The sequence below is a fragment of the Anomaloglossus baeobatrachus genome, chromosome 8 (assembly GCF_048569485.1).
Source record: "Anomaloglossus baeobatrachus isolate aAnoBae1 chromosome 8, aAnoBae1.hap1, whole genome shotgun sequence".
NCBI classification, from domain to species: domain Eukaryota; kingdom Metazoa; phylum Chordata; class Amphibia; order Anura; family Aromobatidae; genus Anomaloglossus; species Anomaloglossus baeobatrachus.
Genome location: NC_134360.1, coordinates 155,777,103 through 155,796,723, shown reverse-complemented (window position 1 = coordinate 155,796,723; position 19,621 = coordinate 155,777,103). Strand labels below are relative to the sequence as shown.

At 47.1% G+C, this 19,621-nt stretch overlaps 1 protein-coding gene across 1 annotated transcript in view; it reads left to right on the top strand.

Moving 5' to 3' along the window:
- AKNAD1 (AKNA domain containing 1) overlaps window positions 1-19,621 on the top strand; it is a 162,239-nt gene that overhangs the window by 120,583 nt on the left and 22,035 nt on the right. The window contains exons 10-12 of the mRNA XM_075322119.1: window positions 2,235-2,317; window positions 3,406-3,526; window positions 18,126-18,229. Coding sequence (XP_075178234.1) covers window positions 2,235-2,317; window positions 3,406-3,526; window positions 18,126-18,229 — 308 coding nt within the window. The remainder of the gene's footprint in view (window positions 1-2,234; window positions 2,318-3,405; window positions 3,527-18,125; window positions 18,230-19,621) is intronic.

Genomic DNA, 19,621 nt, shown 5'->3' with positions numbered 1-19,621 from the left:
AGTCCGGTATGGTCTACCTCAAAACTGATGTCCAGAAAGTCAATTTTGTGAGTGCTGGTCTTATACGTCAGCTTAATATTTTTGGTGTTATTATTTAATAAATCTATAAATGATCTGAGCTCCTCCACTGTGCCCTGCCAAATAAAAAACAAGTCATCAATATAGCGGAGCCACATTTATACATGGTTTGAAGCCTGTACGCCCCCGCATGCAAAAATGTCCCTCTCCCAGTATTCCAGGAACAGATTTGCGTACGAAGGTGCACAGGCCGCGCCCATGGCTGTGCCCCGCCTCTGAAGGTAAAATTGATCTTTAAACGTAAAAAAATTGTGGGTCAGGACATAATGGAGGAGCTCCAAGATCAACTCACACAAAAGGCTATCCCGGTTGTCATTCCTCAGGTAAAAGCGGATCGCCTCTATACCAGCATCATGGCTGATGCAGGTATAGAGGGACTCCACGTCGGCAGTAACTATAATCATGTCTGATTCAACAAAGACCCCGTCCACCCTGTTGAGGACGTCCGTCGTGTCACGGACAAAAGATGGTAGTGTCTCCACTATAGGCTTAAGATAAAAATCGATGAATTTACAGACAGGTTCGCATAAACCATCAATGCCGGACACGATCGGGCACGATCTTTGGTAAGAGATAAAATGTAGGAATCTTTGGGGACAGGGCAGTGAGACCCTCAAATACCTTTTTGGTGATAATTCCCTCATCAAAGGCTTTGGAAAGAATCTTTTGTAATTGTAAGTAGGGGGCTGTGGTCAAGTTTGGAGTAACTGTCTTTATTTCTTAATTGTTTAAATGCCTCTTTTTCATATTTTACATTGGGCCAAAACACCACATTTCCCCTCTTGTCAGCCGCCTTAATCACCACGTCATCAAATGATTGCAATTGCTGCAAAGCAATGCGCTGTTGTTTCGTTAAGTTATCTTTTTTACGCTGGAGATTTTTTTTAAAATCTTCCACAACCAGGCGGGTAAACATGTCAATGGCAGGGCAGATGGACAAGGGGGGAAACTTAGTTGACCTTGGCATAATGGTACTTGGAAAAATACCTTGTTTAGTGGTTTCTTGCTCATTCAAGAGGTCCTCCAAAATGGCCACAGCCTCCCTCACTGCTGCCGTCTCCAACCCAGGTATAGTTGTTCTCTTATTGTGCAATTTGCTGAGCAGTAACTTGCGCGAGAAGAGGTTCAGATCCTTCATTACTAAAAAGAAATTGAAACCGTTAGTTGGTGCGAAGGTAAGACCACGCGATAGTACCTCAACTTGGGTGTCAGTGAGGGAATGATCCGAGAGATTGATCACCTGTAACTCGTTCTTTTTCTGACCCGATCTCGTATTGGTCAAGCCCCCTTTGGGGTTCATATTCTGAGGTCCTTTTGCTCTCCTTGGTAAGATTCTCAGATCATAGCCCCCACTGGTAGCCGGGTGGTCAGCATCGTCCTGGTTACTTTCTTCTGATGTATATGATTTAATGGATGTGGATCTGGACCTAGATCTTCAGTTGGATCTGAACACTCCTCTAGGTCTCTGAATTAGACCTTTCCATTTGTATACCTGGTTGGTAGCTAAATTGTTTAGGTCCCTACGGAATTTTTTATATTTGAGATTACGAATATCTCGTTCCCATTTGGAAAGATCTTTCTCTATATCGTCCTCAAATATCTTCAGAGAGTCACCTGTCAGCCCACTATCAATCACTTCCAGATAAGTAGAAGTTTCAGAAATAGAACCCACACATAGTAGATATTTACGACATATACTGTTGATATATCCCTTTTAAATAAACCTGTTAGGTCCTTTTTGGAGATTTGTGGATCTGGCAGGTTCCCATTTAAGTTGTATTGCAGCTCCTGGGAATGGTAGTCTACCTATATAGTCTTCAGACCAATAAATGTTATGCATACCTGCATAACACCAGGGCTTAAGACACTTCCACTTCACGATAATAACGCTATCATCTAACCAACCAGATCGAAAAGGTCTTCCAATTAAACATCAACAAAAGATCAAAAACTTTTCAACAAATGTGACGTCTTACAACAGTGGCAAGTAGTACAGATGACTTTCAGAAAATGCTGATTGTCATAATGAAAGAAAAATGCAACAGCTACCAAAATGCAATTGTATGAATGAAAAAAATCAGCTGCATGTGATATTGATAATATATATATACGCACATATACACACACACACAAGTTATACTTTTATTGTTTTTCAGTGCCAATCAGGAGGCTACTATGATCTCCAGTGACATTGTTCCTCTTATCCTGAGTGGTCAGCCTTGTAAACTGAAAGGTCAAAGTAAGTCAATACAATGTTTCTCTATAAAAAAAATTTGAAGCAAGTGCACATGTGGCAGCATTGTTGCAGAAATGCTTACCACCTTTCTATTCCTGTAAAGGTGAATTTCAAAACACAAAAAAAATAGATGGAACTCATTTTGAGTGACAGCAATAACAAATTAGCTAAGCATGAACATAAACTTAGATCGCTTTGATATCAGTGATATGTTCTAGAGCTGTGCATTGACTGTACAACATATACATAGCTGCCAACTGTCCCAGATTTCCTGCACTCCAGGCCTGAAATAAGGTTAGTTTATGTAAATCCCAACAAAACATGATAGTTTTGGGGTGGATCAGGCCGTGCCTCACAGCAGCAGGACAGGGCTTTGGAAAAAGTCTTAAACATCTGCAGAAATGTTGGCACCTATGCACATATGACATGATGTCATAATGCCTTTTCTAAACAAGAAAGAGAGAGCAGCTTAGAGCTTAGCAAAATTTGGCAAAGAAGTTTGACAAATTATGGATTTTACATTTTTGGTCAATTTAGGGGTTTACCGAGTTAGCAAAATGCAGGAAAGTTACAACATAATAACAGAGCATATGCTCATCTGTTCTAACCCCACTGACTTCAGAGCAAGGAATTATGACACGGAGGTCTGTTTTCAGCTGCAGTAGTCAGGTTACTTAAATGGGACGTCACCCAAAACTTTTCTTATGACATCCTAATCCAGTCACCAGACCCCAGTAGCCCGTAACAGAATTTAGCTGTCAGGTAACAGAGCAGCTTCCTATTCAGGCAGACACCTATGGAGCGGCAGGCACTGGAGTAACTGCAGGTGATCATAGCTTCTTTATGTGCATTTCAAAACTTTTGTTAAATTAGACTACCATTTAGATACGCCCTTGCAAATAAACTCTTGTTTTATATATGTTTGGGGTTTTTTGTTTTTTTTTTTAGTAAAAAGGGTTTATAGGTTACTGAAATACAATAGTCTACTATTGTGTAGAAGACATTTTAAGCTTATACAATCTTTAGGAGAACTAAAATACAAAATAACATGCTTTTTGTATCCTGCTATTAATGATGACACATATTTTTAGATTATTTTTACCAGGAGAGTTCTGAAAACTGGATAATTGCAAAGCAGTCAGGGTTTGAAGAAAACAGACAAATTACAACAAAACTAAAGAAAGATATTGAAGAGAGTCGTCCACATCTCAGGTACTACTGAATAATTTCTAGAACAGGAGGAAGCCACACTAGGTGGTAATTCATAGGTGAGATGACGGATAAGTCAAAGGTGAGGTGACAGGTAAGTCATAGGTGAGAGGACAGGTAAGCCATAGATGAGATGACAGGTAAGTCATAGATGAGATGACAGGAAAGTCATAGATGAGATGACAGGAAAGTCAAAGATGAGATGACAGGTAAGTCACAGGTGACGTGACAGGTAACTTTCATCTCACTAATGAGTAACACCTCAGCTATGACTTACCTGTCACCTCATCTATGACATACCTGTAACCTCATCTATGACTTACCTGTAACCTCATCTATGACTTACCTGTCACCTCACTTATGAATTATCTGTCACTTCACTTATGAATTATCTGACCTGATGACAAGTATTTGTTAAATGCCCAGTATGTAATACTAGATTAATCGATCTAGATTACTAGATCCATTAATAACTATAGCCAGGTTTGTAGAAGCCATTCCCAGTGCTGACGATGCACTATTGAGTTTCAATCTGTGTGTATAATGTCACATGATATTTTTCTGTCTGCCCCTTTATACATTTATCTCAATGGCAGTACTACTAATTGCAATGTGAAAAAGTTGGGTACTTTTCAGCTTCCACATGGAGCCTTTCTGAAATGTTCATTCATAAGTTAAAGAGGTTGTCTGCAGAGTACTGAGCTCAGCAGCTCCGCCGATGTGACAGCACGACGACAGCCTGTAGACAACAGCCACGAGACTCATCGCTGGACCCAGGCAAGGTAAGTAAAGAACAGCTTAGTTTTTACTACTATGGAAACATATAAAAAAAACATTTTTCTCAAAGAAGAAAACCCCTTTAAGTACAGTTTTACAGCTTACATATAAATATAATATACTTGTTGACCAAATGGACAGTCAGAGCTGCATTCACAATTCTGTTGGTTGTTGTTTGAACTTGACCATTGAGGAAGGATTCTCCAGTTGTGATCCTCTGGTTACCTTCACCATTAACCACTTACAAATGAAAACACAGACTGCTTGCGACTTGGTTCAAAATTGGCCACAGCAGCCTTTATTACCTATTGTTTACATACTAACATAAAAGTGGGCGCCGTCCAACGGGTGACCCCAACAAATAACAGTAGGTAACACAACCAATACCGTATAGGTAACCCTGGGTAGGCCCAGTCCAGAAAACCACTTCTTAACCCCCAATATCCCTGGCCGCAAGACACCGACCCAGAGATGAGGTAATAATCACCCCACGGATTAATACCTCCTAACTTTTGCAGAACCCCGTGCCTGCAATTTCCTGGCGCCCGGAGCCATCATACCAAGACAGTGTCTCTCAGTCCAGTTGCCATTCCCTTCCCACCGCCTCTGGACCAGGCCTACCCCCGCCACAGGACAGGGCACGTGACTCCTTACGTGGCCTGGACCCGCCACACACCCAAAGCTCGCTCAACACCGTCACGCAAGCCCAACGCCCACAAATCCAAACCAATCTCGTTAAGGTGCACCCCATCACCCCTCCGAAACTGCCAACTCGGTGACTCCAAATCCATATGCCTCACTGCAATGCCACCATTTCTCCTCACAAAACGAGCCTCCACCCTGTTTACCTTCGCCCTGGCTCGATTGATCCTTTCAACAGATCTGGTCCCTCTCCACACCAAGCTGGCCACAATATCCGACCACACCACAATTAACCCCGGGTATCTTGCCCACAAACGCAACAAATCAATCTTAACATCTCTAATCAACTAACAAAATGCCCGAACTCCCAAATCGTTGCCTCCCACGTGCAGTACTAACACATCTGGAGGTCTGTCCAATCTGCAATAGTACGCAAACTCCGGTACGACCCTGCTCCACTCCATTCCGCGCACATTGATCCACCTAACCGATGCCAGCGACCTGTCCAATCCCAACTGTCGACCATTCGGACGAGCCTCGGCCTAACGGGCCCCCAAAAAACGAACGAGTGCCCTAATATCCAAATTAGGCACACCCCTACAATAAAACAAAATAGATGATAAGTACAATACAATACCAATCAATTGCCCCAACTATAACATACCGTGTTTTTCCAAAAATAAGACACTGTCTTATATTTTTTTTGCCCCCCAAAAAAAGCACTAGGGCTTATTTTTGGAGGAGGTCTTATTCTTGGAGAAACACGGTTGGGGGTAAGTTTACCCCCCAAAAAAGCAGACACCCCCACTTCCCAGGACTCTCATACTCACCAGACCAGGACGTCTGCGTGGTTCCAAGGTCCTCCTGTGATCTCCGGTCGGTGCTGCACGCCGTCCTACCCTGCTGCTAGCTGACATACTGACACACACAGAAGATCCCAGACACACACAGCAGATCACACACACACAGCAGATCTCTCACACACACACACACACACACACACACAGCAAATCACAGATATACACAGCAGATCACACACAGCAGATCACAGGCACACACAGCAGATCGCAGGCACACACAGCCGATCACAGATACACACATCCTATCACAGATACACACAGCCGATCACAGATACACACATCAGATCACAGGCACACACAGCCGATCACAGATACACACATCCGATCACAGACACACACAGCCGATCACAGATACACACATCCGATCACAGACACACACAGCCGATCACAGACACACACATCCTATCACAGATACACACAGCCGATCACAAATACACACATCCGAACGCAGACACACAGCCGATCGCAGAAAAACACAGCCGATCGCAGACACACACACAGCCGATTGCAGACACACACAGCAAATGACACACACACACACACACATCACATCACATCCAGCACTTACGGCAGCAGGGAATGAGAGCAAGTCACGTGTCCGGCCGCAGTTCCTGTTCGTCGCGCTGCACCGCACTGCCTCTCAGGATTCTCCTGGCGAGAAGAGATCGGTGTCGCTGGATGAGGTGAGTGTGTATGCGATCCGATGTATGTGCGATCCGATGTTTGTGTGTGTGTATGTGATTTGATGTTTGCGTGTGATCTGATGTTTGTGTGTGCGATCTGATTATGTGTGCGATCTGACTGTGTGTACGATCCGATGCTTGTGTGTGAGATCTGGTGTGTGTGAGATCTGATTGTGTGTGTGTGTGTGAGAGCTGCTGTTTGCGGGTGTGTGATCACTGCAGGTCCTGCCGCTCAGTGTCGGGTGAGTGTAATTGCCGGGTGCCGCTGTGTATAATGAAGTGTCCTGCAGTATCTGTATCTTTTTTAGCTGCACGGACACTTCATTATTGAACCGCGACTAGGGCTTATTTTCGGGGGAGGGCTTATATTTAAGCCTTTCTCCGAAAATGCTGAAAATCCCTGCTAGGGCTTATTTTTGGGGGAGGTCTTATTTTTGGAAAAACACGGTAGAACTATCCGCAAACTCTATACCCTAAAGTCCTCATTGCGACAACAGCTGAGGACGAACATAACTACGAAAACGAGAGGACTCCCACCTTCCTATCCGCCTCACCACTTCGTTCCCGAGGGCCCACCGAGAGGCCTCCTTAGCTGCCCTAATCCTGAAGGAGTGCGGCCCATAATCCTCCAGGCGCTCCCCTGCCCACCGCAAACAGTTCCTCAGTACCGCTATAAATTGATAGCGTGACAAGAAAGAAAAATCCTTATGACATAACAACGGGCCCGGAAAGCCCCCCGAACACTGAAAAACTTCCCCACCACCTGTACCGGGCATAACCCATAACCCGGAACCACATACAGCACCACCAATCTACCTCAACCAATCTGGTCCGTCTTGGATCAGCGAAGCCGACACTCAACCCTCTGCCTCAATACCGACACATCCTCTGACAACAAACCACCACCTCTAACCTTGGACGGACTCACCAACTCCCCAATCCGGAAAGCCCCAAAAAAGGCTAGCACAAAAGCTGCTTCAAAAAGAACCTGTTCAAAAACCGATACACATAACAACCGCAGCCCACTCTCTAGCTGCTTTAGCAATTCAAAAGATATAGGCCGCCTGGAGTCCCACTTCTTTGCGAAACCCCTTCAAAGCCTGCCGCACACGGAAATCCTGCGAAACGTCCCGTTTGCCCCAAACCTTCAAACAAAAGGCCACGGCCGCCACCCTAAGTGCCACTGCCGATGCCGACCGGCCACCTATGAAGTCATTACTCACAAAGACCAGCAGCGCCACCAAATGATCCTCCTTCCCTTTTTCAAATATAGCACCCATCAACGCCTGCCAATCAGCCCATACTTTAGCATAACGGCACCAAGTCACCTTGGTCACCGAATTCCTAATCAGTCCCGAAATCACAGCCTCACCAGACTCCACAAGCTCTCTGGACACACCACTCCGATCTCGTCCGCCCACGGCATCAAAGCCCGGAACCTGCAGAACTGAAAACGAGACAAAGCGTCAGCCACCCCATTGTCAACCCCCGATACATGCTTCGCCACCACATGAATATTCAACTGCAGACATCTGAGCACCAAATGCCGCAAATATGCCACTACAGGCCCAGATTTAGCCGACATACCATTGATCGCATGCACTACCGCCTGATTGTCGCAATGAAAGCAAACCTTTCGCCCCGAAAACCGCGGACCCCACAATTCAACTGCCACAACAATCGGAAACAACTCCAGCAAAGCCAACTTTTTGACCAAAGCACACTGTTGCCAACCCTCTGGCCAGCTCCCTGCACACCAATGGCCCTGAAAAATTGCGCCAATGCCCGCCGACCCAGCTGCATCTGTATACAGCTGCAACGCTACATTAGGCACAACCTTATCCAACCACAACACCTGACCATTAAACCGACGCAAGAAAACATCCCACACCTCCTTGATCTCCCTTGTGACACGCACAAAATGAGCTGCCGACTTTACACCTGCTGTAGCCATCGCCAACCGCCTAGCAAACACGCACCCCATCGGTATGATTCTGCATGCAAAATTCAGCTTCCCCAGTAAAGACTGCACCACCTTAAGCCGCACATTCTTCACCGACATCAATGCCTCTACCGTGGCTCGTAAGTCCAAAACTTTATCCTCTGGAAGCCTACATTCCATTGCCATGGAATCGATTTCTATTCCTAAGAACCGCATCACTGATGCTGGCCCCTCCGTTTTCTCCCGTGCGAAAGGGATACCAAAGCAATCCGCCACTTTCTGCAGCGAAAACAACAACCGTGCGCAAATCATCAAACCCGCCGCACCAACACAGAAAAAATCATCCAAATAATGAACGATCGATGACAAACCGGACACATCCCGCATCACCCACTCAACAAATGAACTAAAAACTTCGAAGTATGAACAAGAAATCGAACAACCCATCGGTAAACAACGATCAACATAATATTTCCCATCCCACCAGCAACCCAAGAGATGCTGGCTATCCGGGTGCACTGGCAATAACCGAAATGCCGACTCAACATCCGCCTTTGACATCAACGCCCCACGACCAGCCGCCCTAACCAAATCCAGAGCTCTATCAAACGATACATAATACACCGCCAACAATTCCGGTGCAATGCCATCATTCACCGATGACCCCTCCGGGTAAGATAAATGATGAATAAGCCGAAATTTATTCGGCTCCTTTTTAGGCACAACCCCTAATGAAGAAACCACCAAATTATGACATGGCGGGACCTCGAACGGCCTGCCCATCCTGCCTAATTCAACCTCCTTACTCAACTTCTCCCCCACAACCTGAGGATGCTCCCTTGCAGAGCGCAAATTCCGACAAGACGAAAACGACAAATCAACAACCGACGAAATACGAAAACCGTGAGAAAAACTAAAACGCTAAAGGGACGCCGCTTCACCATCTGGGTACCTATTTAAAAATGGCCCCATCGCCTTTACTTTCACCGGCATCCTCCCTCTTACCAGCCCCGTCCCCGGCCTTACCTCTCCCCTTCTTGAAGCACTTGGCCAGACTATGTCCCCCCCGCAGCCTGAGCACTCGTGTTTAAAATGACAGGCCGCTCCAAATTAACACTGTCCTTTATTAAACTGCCAGCAGAACCCCTTCTCCTAATCCCCCGAGGCCCCGACTCCTGATTCCCCGACACTCCCACGAAAGGGCTGACTAGGAGACGCCATCAACCGCATCCATAAGGAAATATCCTTATGATCCCACCGCATGCCCGCCCGCAAGGCCTTCCTCTGTCTAAATTGTTCGTCGTACCGCAACCACGCCAAACCACCGTAATTCCGATACGCCTCCCCAATCGCATACATATATCCAAACAAAGCCGAGCAGTGCTCCGCTTCCTTCTCCCCAGATATATCCTTATGATCCCACCGCATGCCCGCCCGCAAGGTCTTCCTCTGTCTAAATTGTTCGTCGTACCGCAACCACGCCAAACCACCGTAATTCCGATACGCCTCCCCAATCGCATCCATATATACAATCAAAGCCAAGCAGTGCTCCGGTTCCTTCTCCCCAATAACACTTGCTAAAATCGCAAACGCCTGAAGCCAATTGCAAACGTCCGAGGAATGAGCCTATAACGGCGTTTTTCTTTCTCCTCCTTTTCCTTTTTGGAATCACTCGGCATTACCTTGTCTAAATTACATTTTTCCAGGGGGAGCAAGGAAAAAAACTCTACATACTCCCCTGTTACGGGTCATGGATCTGCTGGCCCGCATCCTCCTTCTCCCTCTGGTGCTCTGCCACGGCGTTCTACCCGCCTGAGAAATCGTTAGTGGCTGAGGCTAAGTCCTGAAATGGGGCTTTTGCGCATGCGTGAGTAGACAAGCTGCTTTCTGCATAAGTAAGCTTTGGCTCGTTCTGAGCATGCTCACCACGTGGCAGCCGTTGATTGGCCGCGGGTGACGTCATCGATGATGCGGGATCACATGACTTTGATGCACTGCTTGCTGATTGGCCGCGGGTGACATCATCGATGATGCGGAATCACATGACTGTAATGCACTGCTTGCTGATTGGCCACGGGTGACATCATCGATGATGCTCTCGATTCCTATTGGCCGAGAGCCAATTGGCTGCTGGGCGCCTCCATCTTGTGGGAGGTGCTTTATCTATAAAGAACCCTGCAGCACACTGCTCGGCGCTCAGTCATTCTTGGTGCATGCATGGGGTAGACGCCTCATGTGTGACCTCTCATACTAGCTAGCCTACACTATTGTCACAAGCCAGTGTACACCCGCTGGTCAAGCGCTACCTACCTACTAGTGCCTGCTTCCTCGCACCTTAGTGGAACTAGGCTTAGGCAGGGAACTCTGTCACTGTGCTCTCAGGTGATACTCTGTGGCTAGAAGAGAGATCCCTCACTCCCTATAGTGCAGCTAGCACAAGGGATTAGGCAGGGAGTTATACATTGAGCCTAAACAGTATGGCTAGTACTGTTTGCACCTACACCTTAGGTACATACCCTCTATGAGCTAATAGAGGTTAGCGTTAGGGATCTCTGTGACCTGTAACAGATTTCCTATCTTCACACTATATCTAATACTTACCTCGGTGAGGCAACAGAGGAGTTAGTTAGTGGACTACGGTTGGGGTTACCATACGCTCGATTTTGTAGTTCCTGTGATTAGACAGGAACTACAGGTCCACCTCTATTATTATTTAGGCACTCGCCATAAGTTTATTAGCATTCCCTTATCTACGTTTATGAGGGTTTATAAGGGTAGTCACTGTGAGCTAAACAGTGAGTGCCGCAGTTGGCCCTAGTGCCGCTGTGAGGTAACAGCGACAAGTACCGCTTTTGTGGTACGGGTTTCCCCAACCTTCTGCTATCACCAGCAGCAGGTTTCTCTGCACGGTGGACCCTGACTGCCTGATAACCTAATTCCACCTTTTATCAGGCAGTTCCGTAACACTCCCCCTCCCAGATCTTATCCCTCACCTCCTTCTTAACGTGAGCCCCTAGCGGGCCCTCAAAGCACACATATACCTCACTCTTAGCCCTGTCATCTAGCCGCACCACCTTGTCCTCCTTTTCTTTTCCCTTTTCCGTAACCTTCTCACACCCCACTGCTTCTACCACGTCATTCGTCACTGCAGCCTCCAGCACCTTCTCACCGCTTGCCGACGCTGCGCCATCAGTCGCCGCTCCCGTCCACACTACCAACGGCGCCCACCCCCCCCCGCGACCGCATTAGGTGCCACTAAGCCCTGCAATAGCCCCAGTAACTGACTCGTAATAACTGACCCCTCAGGTGCTGCCGTGTCTGCAGCCGCCCCCCCGACATCACTACCCCACGCCGCCGACGGTGCCAATAACGCCGAATCCACGGCTAGCTCACCCGACCGTGACTCAGTATAAGTTGGAAAAGGTGCCTCGACATCCTCCGCCATTCGTTCTTCCGATTCTTCTCCTGATGTTAGAGCTCCCTCCTCTTCATCACTGGGACCGTCCTCCCCTGCTTCGGATTCAGAGAACGCAGCTGATGCATCCCTTCCACCATGGCCACTCTCCTGAGCTACTGCGTGGGCACTGGTATCCAGGACTCGCTGCTTCCTGTGCTGCGACAACCCGCGAGACCGTCCTGTCCTGCAAGTTGCCGCCACGGACCTTGTTCTCTTCTGGCGAGCTCTTCGCCATTGCCAGCCACCAGGGGTCTCAGGTGCCCCTCCTCTAGCCAGACGGCTCCGACCACCAGCTGCCACCATCTCCTGCCCTCCAGGGCTGCCAACAGCCTCCATACGATGGATCCTCCCCCGGCCGGGGGAGACTGCCGCCGCTGGGCGCTGCGCTGAGGGTCTGAGCGACCTGGCAGATGCCGCAGGAGTCCTGCTGTCACTCCTGCTCACCGCCGCCTCCCGGGTCTCCATCTCACCTCTACTTGAACCGGACGTCTCACAGGATGCCACTGCCCGACCCCCCCCCGCGGGAGGTAACGCTGGCCTCCAACACCCGCTGGGCGCACTCCCGGCTGGAAGCCGCCGCTGTCCTCAGCACTACAGCTCGAGGCCCAAAACTGGAAGTAGGCCTCGGGTCGGACACGCCCCCTCTGCAACCGCCGCTGGCCTCCGACATTTGGTGAGCGCTCTCCCGGCTGGGAGCCGCCACCGCTCCGCTGGCCTCCATCCTGTGCTGGGCGCTCTCCCGGCTGGGATCCGCCGCCACCACCACCACTGGGCTCTGCACACCAGCCCGAGGTCCAACACCGGAAGATCAGACTCCGTCCGGAAATGATAAGGAAGGTAAGACACCTCCCCGACCCCTAATATATCTCTCTTCCATCCCCCCATAGGCCAATCTGCATCCTACAAATTCCACCAATCCCCTTTTTCCCATCTATTAACCCCATCACTCCTTCCCTTCCCTCTGGTCATGTCGCCCCTCCACCCCATGGGTTCCATGGCTTTCTAATTTATAGGAGTGTTTTCTGATACATCTTCACCAGGTTCACTGAACTCCAGTAAATTATTGGGATACTTACTTTTATCATATCAGATGCCTAAAGAAAAGACTGCAATATCTAGAATGCAAATTATTAATGTAAGGAAAAAAAGCTGGGAGATGTACTGTATAACACATGCAGTAACTCATGATACAATGTATGAAGAAAGTCACTTAACTTTCTATGATAACAAATTCTATAAAGTATGGAAACTGTTAAAATGAATCAGTCACCTCATAAAACGCTGTTTACCTGCAGTGTAGGCCTAATCTGCAGGTGAATATCATTGCAGGGCTGCCTCGTCTTCTTATTGAAAGTGCAGCTACTGGGAGAAAGTTAACTTATTTCCTCCCCGGAGCCACCAAGTTTCAGTAATGGGGTAAACACGGAGAGGCTACAGTCGCTGCTCACAGCACCGCTAAATATACTGTGAGACCATATTGTAATCACATCTCTGCACTTTGATTGACAGCTAGCTCTACAAAGATGCCAGCAGAGCCAGCTGTCAGTCAAAGTGCCTAGGTGTGCATAAAACCGAGGTGCTGTGAGCAGTGACTGTCACTCTCCATGTACACCTCTCCATGGTTTTCGTGGAACGAAATAAGGTAATTTTTTCCCTGTATCAGAACTTTCAGTAAAATGACTGGTCACATTGTTACTCTGTTTATTATAGATTAAACTTTATATGCAGATTAATAGATTTGCTTTAAATTACCATCAATCATAGACATTCCCTTTAAAAATTAGATACAGTGGAATCTTGGATTATGAGCATAATTCGTTCCGGGAGAGTGTCTTAAACCAAGTTACTCTTATATCAAAGCAAATTTTCCCATAGGAAATAATTGAAACGCAGACAATTCATTCCATAACCCAAAAATATTTACTGTATTTATACAAACTCTGTACCGCCCCGCGGGCTCGGCTGCGACCGCCGAGCCGCTCAGATCCGTGCTCGTATTGCGGGTGGTGGCTCGAGCCTCTCACGGACCCGGGGGTCACGTAGCTCTGCAAGGGAGTTGGCGCTACACGCAGGGACTTGGGTAAGGAGGTCCACGGCCGGGGCCGTGGTGGTTTGGTTGGGGATGTAAGTTCGTGACGCCACCCACGGGTTGTGGTGATTGTAGACACCACCGCTGCGGTGAAGGTATGGGAGGGGGCTCCTGGGAGCGGTGTAATGGTGCAGCTAGGTGTTGACCCCTCCATGCGTAGGGGGTGTTGGTCCCGGGGCCCAGTTGGCGATGGCCGGGGTGCAGGGTGAGGTGTTGCGGTGCGGTGCCTGATGGCACTGTTGTACTCACTCTGACACAACACACTGGAGTCTCTGGTAAACCAAACGGAGTGATGAACTGGGCCCGTAGCCGGATGCAGCTTCCCCCGGTAAAGGTTGGTGGTTTCCACCTTTCTTCTGCACCTCTGTGTGTAAATGTTTGACTCCTATGCCTAGACACCGGTAGTCCGCTCCCCAACTTGTATATGCCGTAGGAGCCCGTTTGCCCGAAGACGCTGGCCCTTTGGGTCTCTATGCCTTGGCGGTGGCTTTACCCTGTATGGTTGGGCTGTTGTCTTCTAACGGGGCTTGTGTGGGATAGGTCCTTAAGTCCAGTCCGTAATCAGTTGATTTGACTCAGCCCTCTCGGTTCAGGGCTTTGTACTGGGTCTGAGTACCCCTCCTGGTGCTCCAGTTTCCAATCGGTTCCCCAGTTCGGTACCGGCGGGCCACCGCCAGACTCCGGTCTCTACGGTTCCACTGGCTGTACTCCCAGCTCCTGCAGGCGGACACCACCGTCTGCCTCCTTGCCAATGGTGACTGGGCTCCGACCCAGCCACCCGGTAGTCTCTTGGCAGGCCTGAACACAGGACTGCCTGTGAACTTGACTGCTCTCTCCCTCCTCCAGACTACTCTTCACTTGTACTTGAACTGTTGTGCGTGTGCTTTCCCGCCTCCAGGCCTGTGTACTCCTCGGTGGGCAGAGCCAACCGCCTGGCTCCGTCCCCCCTGGTGTGGACATCAAACCTGGAGGGCGGTGACGAGGTTTTTAGTTTGACTGATGTTACCTAATCTGGAGGGGGTGTGGTGTTGTGTGTGACTATCTAGGACGACCTGACTAGTCCAGGGCGTCACAACTCATTACAGTAATATGAAATAATATACTGTGTTCATATAAAATTATTATAGTACACTCATACAATATATTGTACATTACAGTAAAAAGCATATAAAACAAATTAAACTGCATGTTAGCTTATAGAATTGTTGGTCTGCGGGAGGTACAGTATGACTGTGTTCACTCGTTGCGTTTTTTCCCGCGTTAACGCTGCGTTTTGAACTGCAGCATTTCAGGGCCAAATTGCATGCGTTCTGCTTCCCCAGCAAAGTCTATGAGAAGTCTGAACATTCAATTTGCATGCTGGGTTTTTAAACGCAGCGTTTTGGATGCCAAAAATCGCAGCGGAAAAAAAAGCAGCATGTCACTTCTTTTGTGCGTTGTAGCTGCGTTCTCCACCCATTGAAATCAATGATGTGGGTCAAAACGCAACCAAAACGCACTTATACTGCATTTTTTGTCGCGTTCCGCATGCTTTTTTGACAAACAAAATGCAGGTCTTTCAGTCTCTCTCCGTCGGTCAATCTCTCTTTGTCTATCGATGTTGGTCAATCTCTCTCTGTCTGTCGATCGGTCTCTTTCTCTGTCAGTGGGTCGCTCTGTCTGTTTCTCTCTCTGCCCATCGGTCGGTCTCTCCCTCTCTCTTTCATACTCACTGATTACTGACGGATCACCGGCACGGTGCTACACGGCTGTCACAAAGCTCCGGCGGCTTTTCGTGTTTTCAAAAATGCCGGCCGCTCATTATAACATCTTGTATTCACTGCTTCCCCACCCACTGGTGCCTATGATTGGTTGCAGTCAAACACGCCCCCACACTGAGTGACAGCTGCCTCACTGCAACCAATCACAGCCACCTGTGGACGGGTCTATATCGTGCAGTAAAATAAATAAATAAATAATTAACAAAAAAATGACGTGCAGTGACCCACAATTTTGATACTAGCCAAGGTAAAGCCACATGGCTAAAGGCTGGTATTCTCAGGATGGGAAGCTCCACGTTATGGGGAGCCCCCCAGCCTAAAAATATCAGCCAGCAGCCGCCCGGAATTGCCGCATCCATTAGATGCAACAGTCCCGGGACTCTATCCGGTTCTTCCCGAATTGCCCTGGTGCGGTGGCAATCGGGGTAATAAGGAGTAAATGGCAGCCCATAGCTGTCACTAAGTCCTAGGTTAATCATGGCAGGCGATTCCCCGAGATACCTTCCATGATTAACCTGTAAGTTAAAGAAAATAAACACACACATCCAAAAAATCCTTTATTTGGAATAAAAGACAAAAAAACCTTACCCTCTTTCACCACTTTATTAATTCCCAAACACCCATCCAGGTCTGACGTAATCCACATGAGGTCCCACGACGCTTCCAGCTCTGCTACATGAAGCTGACAGGAGTGACTGCAGACCACGACCGCTCTCTGTCAGCTCCACGCAGAAACTGAAGTGAGCAACGTGATCAGCGAAGACGTCACTCAGGTTACCCGCGGCCACCGCTGGATCCTCCAACTGTGACAGCAAGTCGCCCGAGTGACTGAAGTGAGCTACGCGATCAGCGATGACATCACTCATGTTACCCGCGGCCACAGTTGTAGTCCTCCACCTGAGAGCGGTGGCCGCGGGTAACCTGAGTGACAGCACAGCTGATCGCGCTGCTCACTTCAGTCACTCAGGGGATTTGCGGTCACCGTTGAGTCCTTCACGGGTGACCGCTAGTCAGGACACGACACACAGACAGAGCCGCAGGATGACAATGAAGTCGGGGGAAGTTCATCCGAGTTCATTCTCATCACGTGACTCTGTCTGTGTGTGCTGTCAGCGGGCATGTAGCAGAGCTGAATTGCCGCACTGTCAAAAATGCATGCAAAATGCATACAAAATGCATCCAAACTGCATTCGTTTTGGATGCATTTTTTTTTGACAAACCCAGTGCCCAGTCTTCCAGAGGGTGCGTTTTTTTTCTGCACTTGACAGAACGCAGTGTGCGCTCATACCCTATAAGCAATGTGCTATACTAGTTATCAATAAGAAAGTACAATACTGGATCCACAAATTCGAATTGATAGACATGCTATATAGTATATATATATATATATATATATATATATATATATATATATATATACTGTACTGTATAATGGTATGCTGCATACAGAATTTAGTACATATGTACAGAAAGTTACCTCCAGAGCGGGTCAGAACGCGGTGAAAGGACGGAACCGGAAGTGTTCACGGTGGGAATTTGCTCTAATTACAAAGCATTGCTCTTAAACCAAGTTACAAATTTTTAAAAAGCTTTGCTTGTCTTGCAAAACTCTCTCAAACCAAGTTACTCTTAGGGGTACTTTGCACGTTGCGACATCGCTACTGCGATATCGTCGGGGTCAAATCGAAAGTGACGTACATCCGGCGCCGGTAACGACGTTGCATCGTATAAAGCCTAGATGCGCCGATAAACGATCGCAAAAGCGTCGTAAATTGGTGATCTGTGTAGCGTCGGTCATTTTCGTAATGTCGCACCAATAGGAGATACGATGTTGTTCCTCATTCCTGCGGTAGCACACATCGCTGTGTGTGAAGCCGCAGGAGCGAGGAACAGCTCCTTACCTGTTTCCACCGGCTCTTCGGAAGGAAGGAGGTGGGCGGGATGTTTACGTCCCGCTCATCTCTACTCCTCCGATTCTATTGGCCGCCTGCCGTGTGACGTCACTGTGACGCTGCACGACCCGCCCCCTTAGGAAGGAGGCGGGTCGCCAGCCAGAGTGACGTCGCAGGGCAGGTAAGTGCGTGTGAAGCTGCATAATGTTCGCTACGGCAGCTATCACAAGATATCGCATGTGCGACGGGGGTGGGTACTATCGCGCTCCGCATCGCTAGCATCGGCTAGTGATGGCGCAACATGCAAAGTACCCCTAAATCCAAGGTTCCACTGTATATCTTAATCAGTTCATAGTCACCTTGACAAGCCAAATGACTGACTCCTACCACCTGTCTCATGATGGCATCCAGATATTGATGCAGCAGCATAGACGCACCTATAAATATGGGGTAATATTTTATATTACATTGTGTGTTTTACTGTGTTTCATGTACTGTAGATATCAGGATGATAAAATAAGAAAAACTGAAAGGAAGTTCAAGAAGCCAAGTAATCTGTCCATTTTTGTTCAGGAAAAGGCTGTGAACCTGGATTTAACAAATTGTAAGTTGTGATATACAATCATATGTCTAATATAGTTAGGGCATAATTTATTATTGCATTTGCGCCTTTTTTGCCTAGTTTTTGGTTTTAAGATATTTTCGAATGATTCATCAATTTCAAATTTTTAAGTCAGAATATTTTTTGTGTGCATGCAGTACTGTGCCCGAACCTCTCCCCCAGAGTGAAATAATAATTTTGTGCAAATTTTGAGACTCTTGAATCTTCTTGCTTAAAAAAAAAATTCAAAAAAGGTTAAAGACAGAAATAAAGAGTATTTTTGCAAAATTCATGAACCGCATTCGTCAAGTTGATAAATTTGGTGGAGACCATAATACAATAAAATAAAAGTGACTTCAAAAAGATAAAAAAAATATGATTTGGGTGTTTATATCCCTGTTTTTGTTCTGAAGGTTAAAAGTCGCACTGAAATGGGTCCATGTCGAATGTTTGTTTATTTTTGGAGCTTATTTTTTTCCTGTTTCTCATATGTTAATCATACATATGGATAAACAGGAAAAAATTATAAAATGCCCTAAATTGGTGCCACTGTATGGAAGCACATACAAACAAGTTAAGTGTACAATTCATAAAATATTCCAGAAAGAGAGCATGTACTATAGAAATAAAACACATTTCATTGTGTGCTACTGTGCTTGTGTCTTCTTCCATGTACAGTAGGGAAAATAAGTATTTGATACGCTGCCGATTTTACAAGTTTTCCCACCTATCAAGAATGGAGAGGTCTGTAATTTTTATTGTAGGCACATTTCAAGTGTGACAGACAGAATCCCCCCCCAAAAAAATCCAGAAAATCACATTGTAAGATTTTTATATTTTTTTTGTATGAAGTAAGTATTTGAACACCTACCAACCAGCAAGAATTCTGGCTTTCACAGACCTGTTATTTTTTCTTTGAGAAGCTCCTACTCTTCACTCATTACCTGTATTAATTGCACCGGTTTTATCTTATTACCTGTATAAAAGACACCTGTCCAGACACTCAATCACACTCCAACCTCTCCACCATGGCCAAGACCAAAGAGCTGTCTAAGGACTCTAGGATCAAAATTGTAGATCTGCACAAGACTGGGATGGGCTACAGGACAATAGGAAAGCAGCTTGGTGAGAAGTCAACAACTGTTGGCGCAATTAATAGAAAATGGAAGAAACACAAGATGTATGTCAATCATACTGGGTCTGGGGCTCCATGCAAGCTCGCCTTGTGAGCTAGGGATGATTCTGAGAAAGGTCAGGAATCAGCCCAGAACTACACGGGAGGACCAGGTCAATAACCTGAAAAGAGCCAAGACCATAGTCTCAAAAACTACCATTAGTAACACTACGCCGTCATGGATTAAAATCCTGCAGGGCATGCAAGGTTCCTTTATTCAT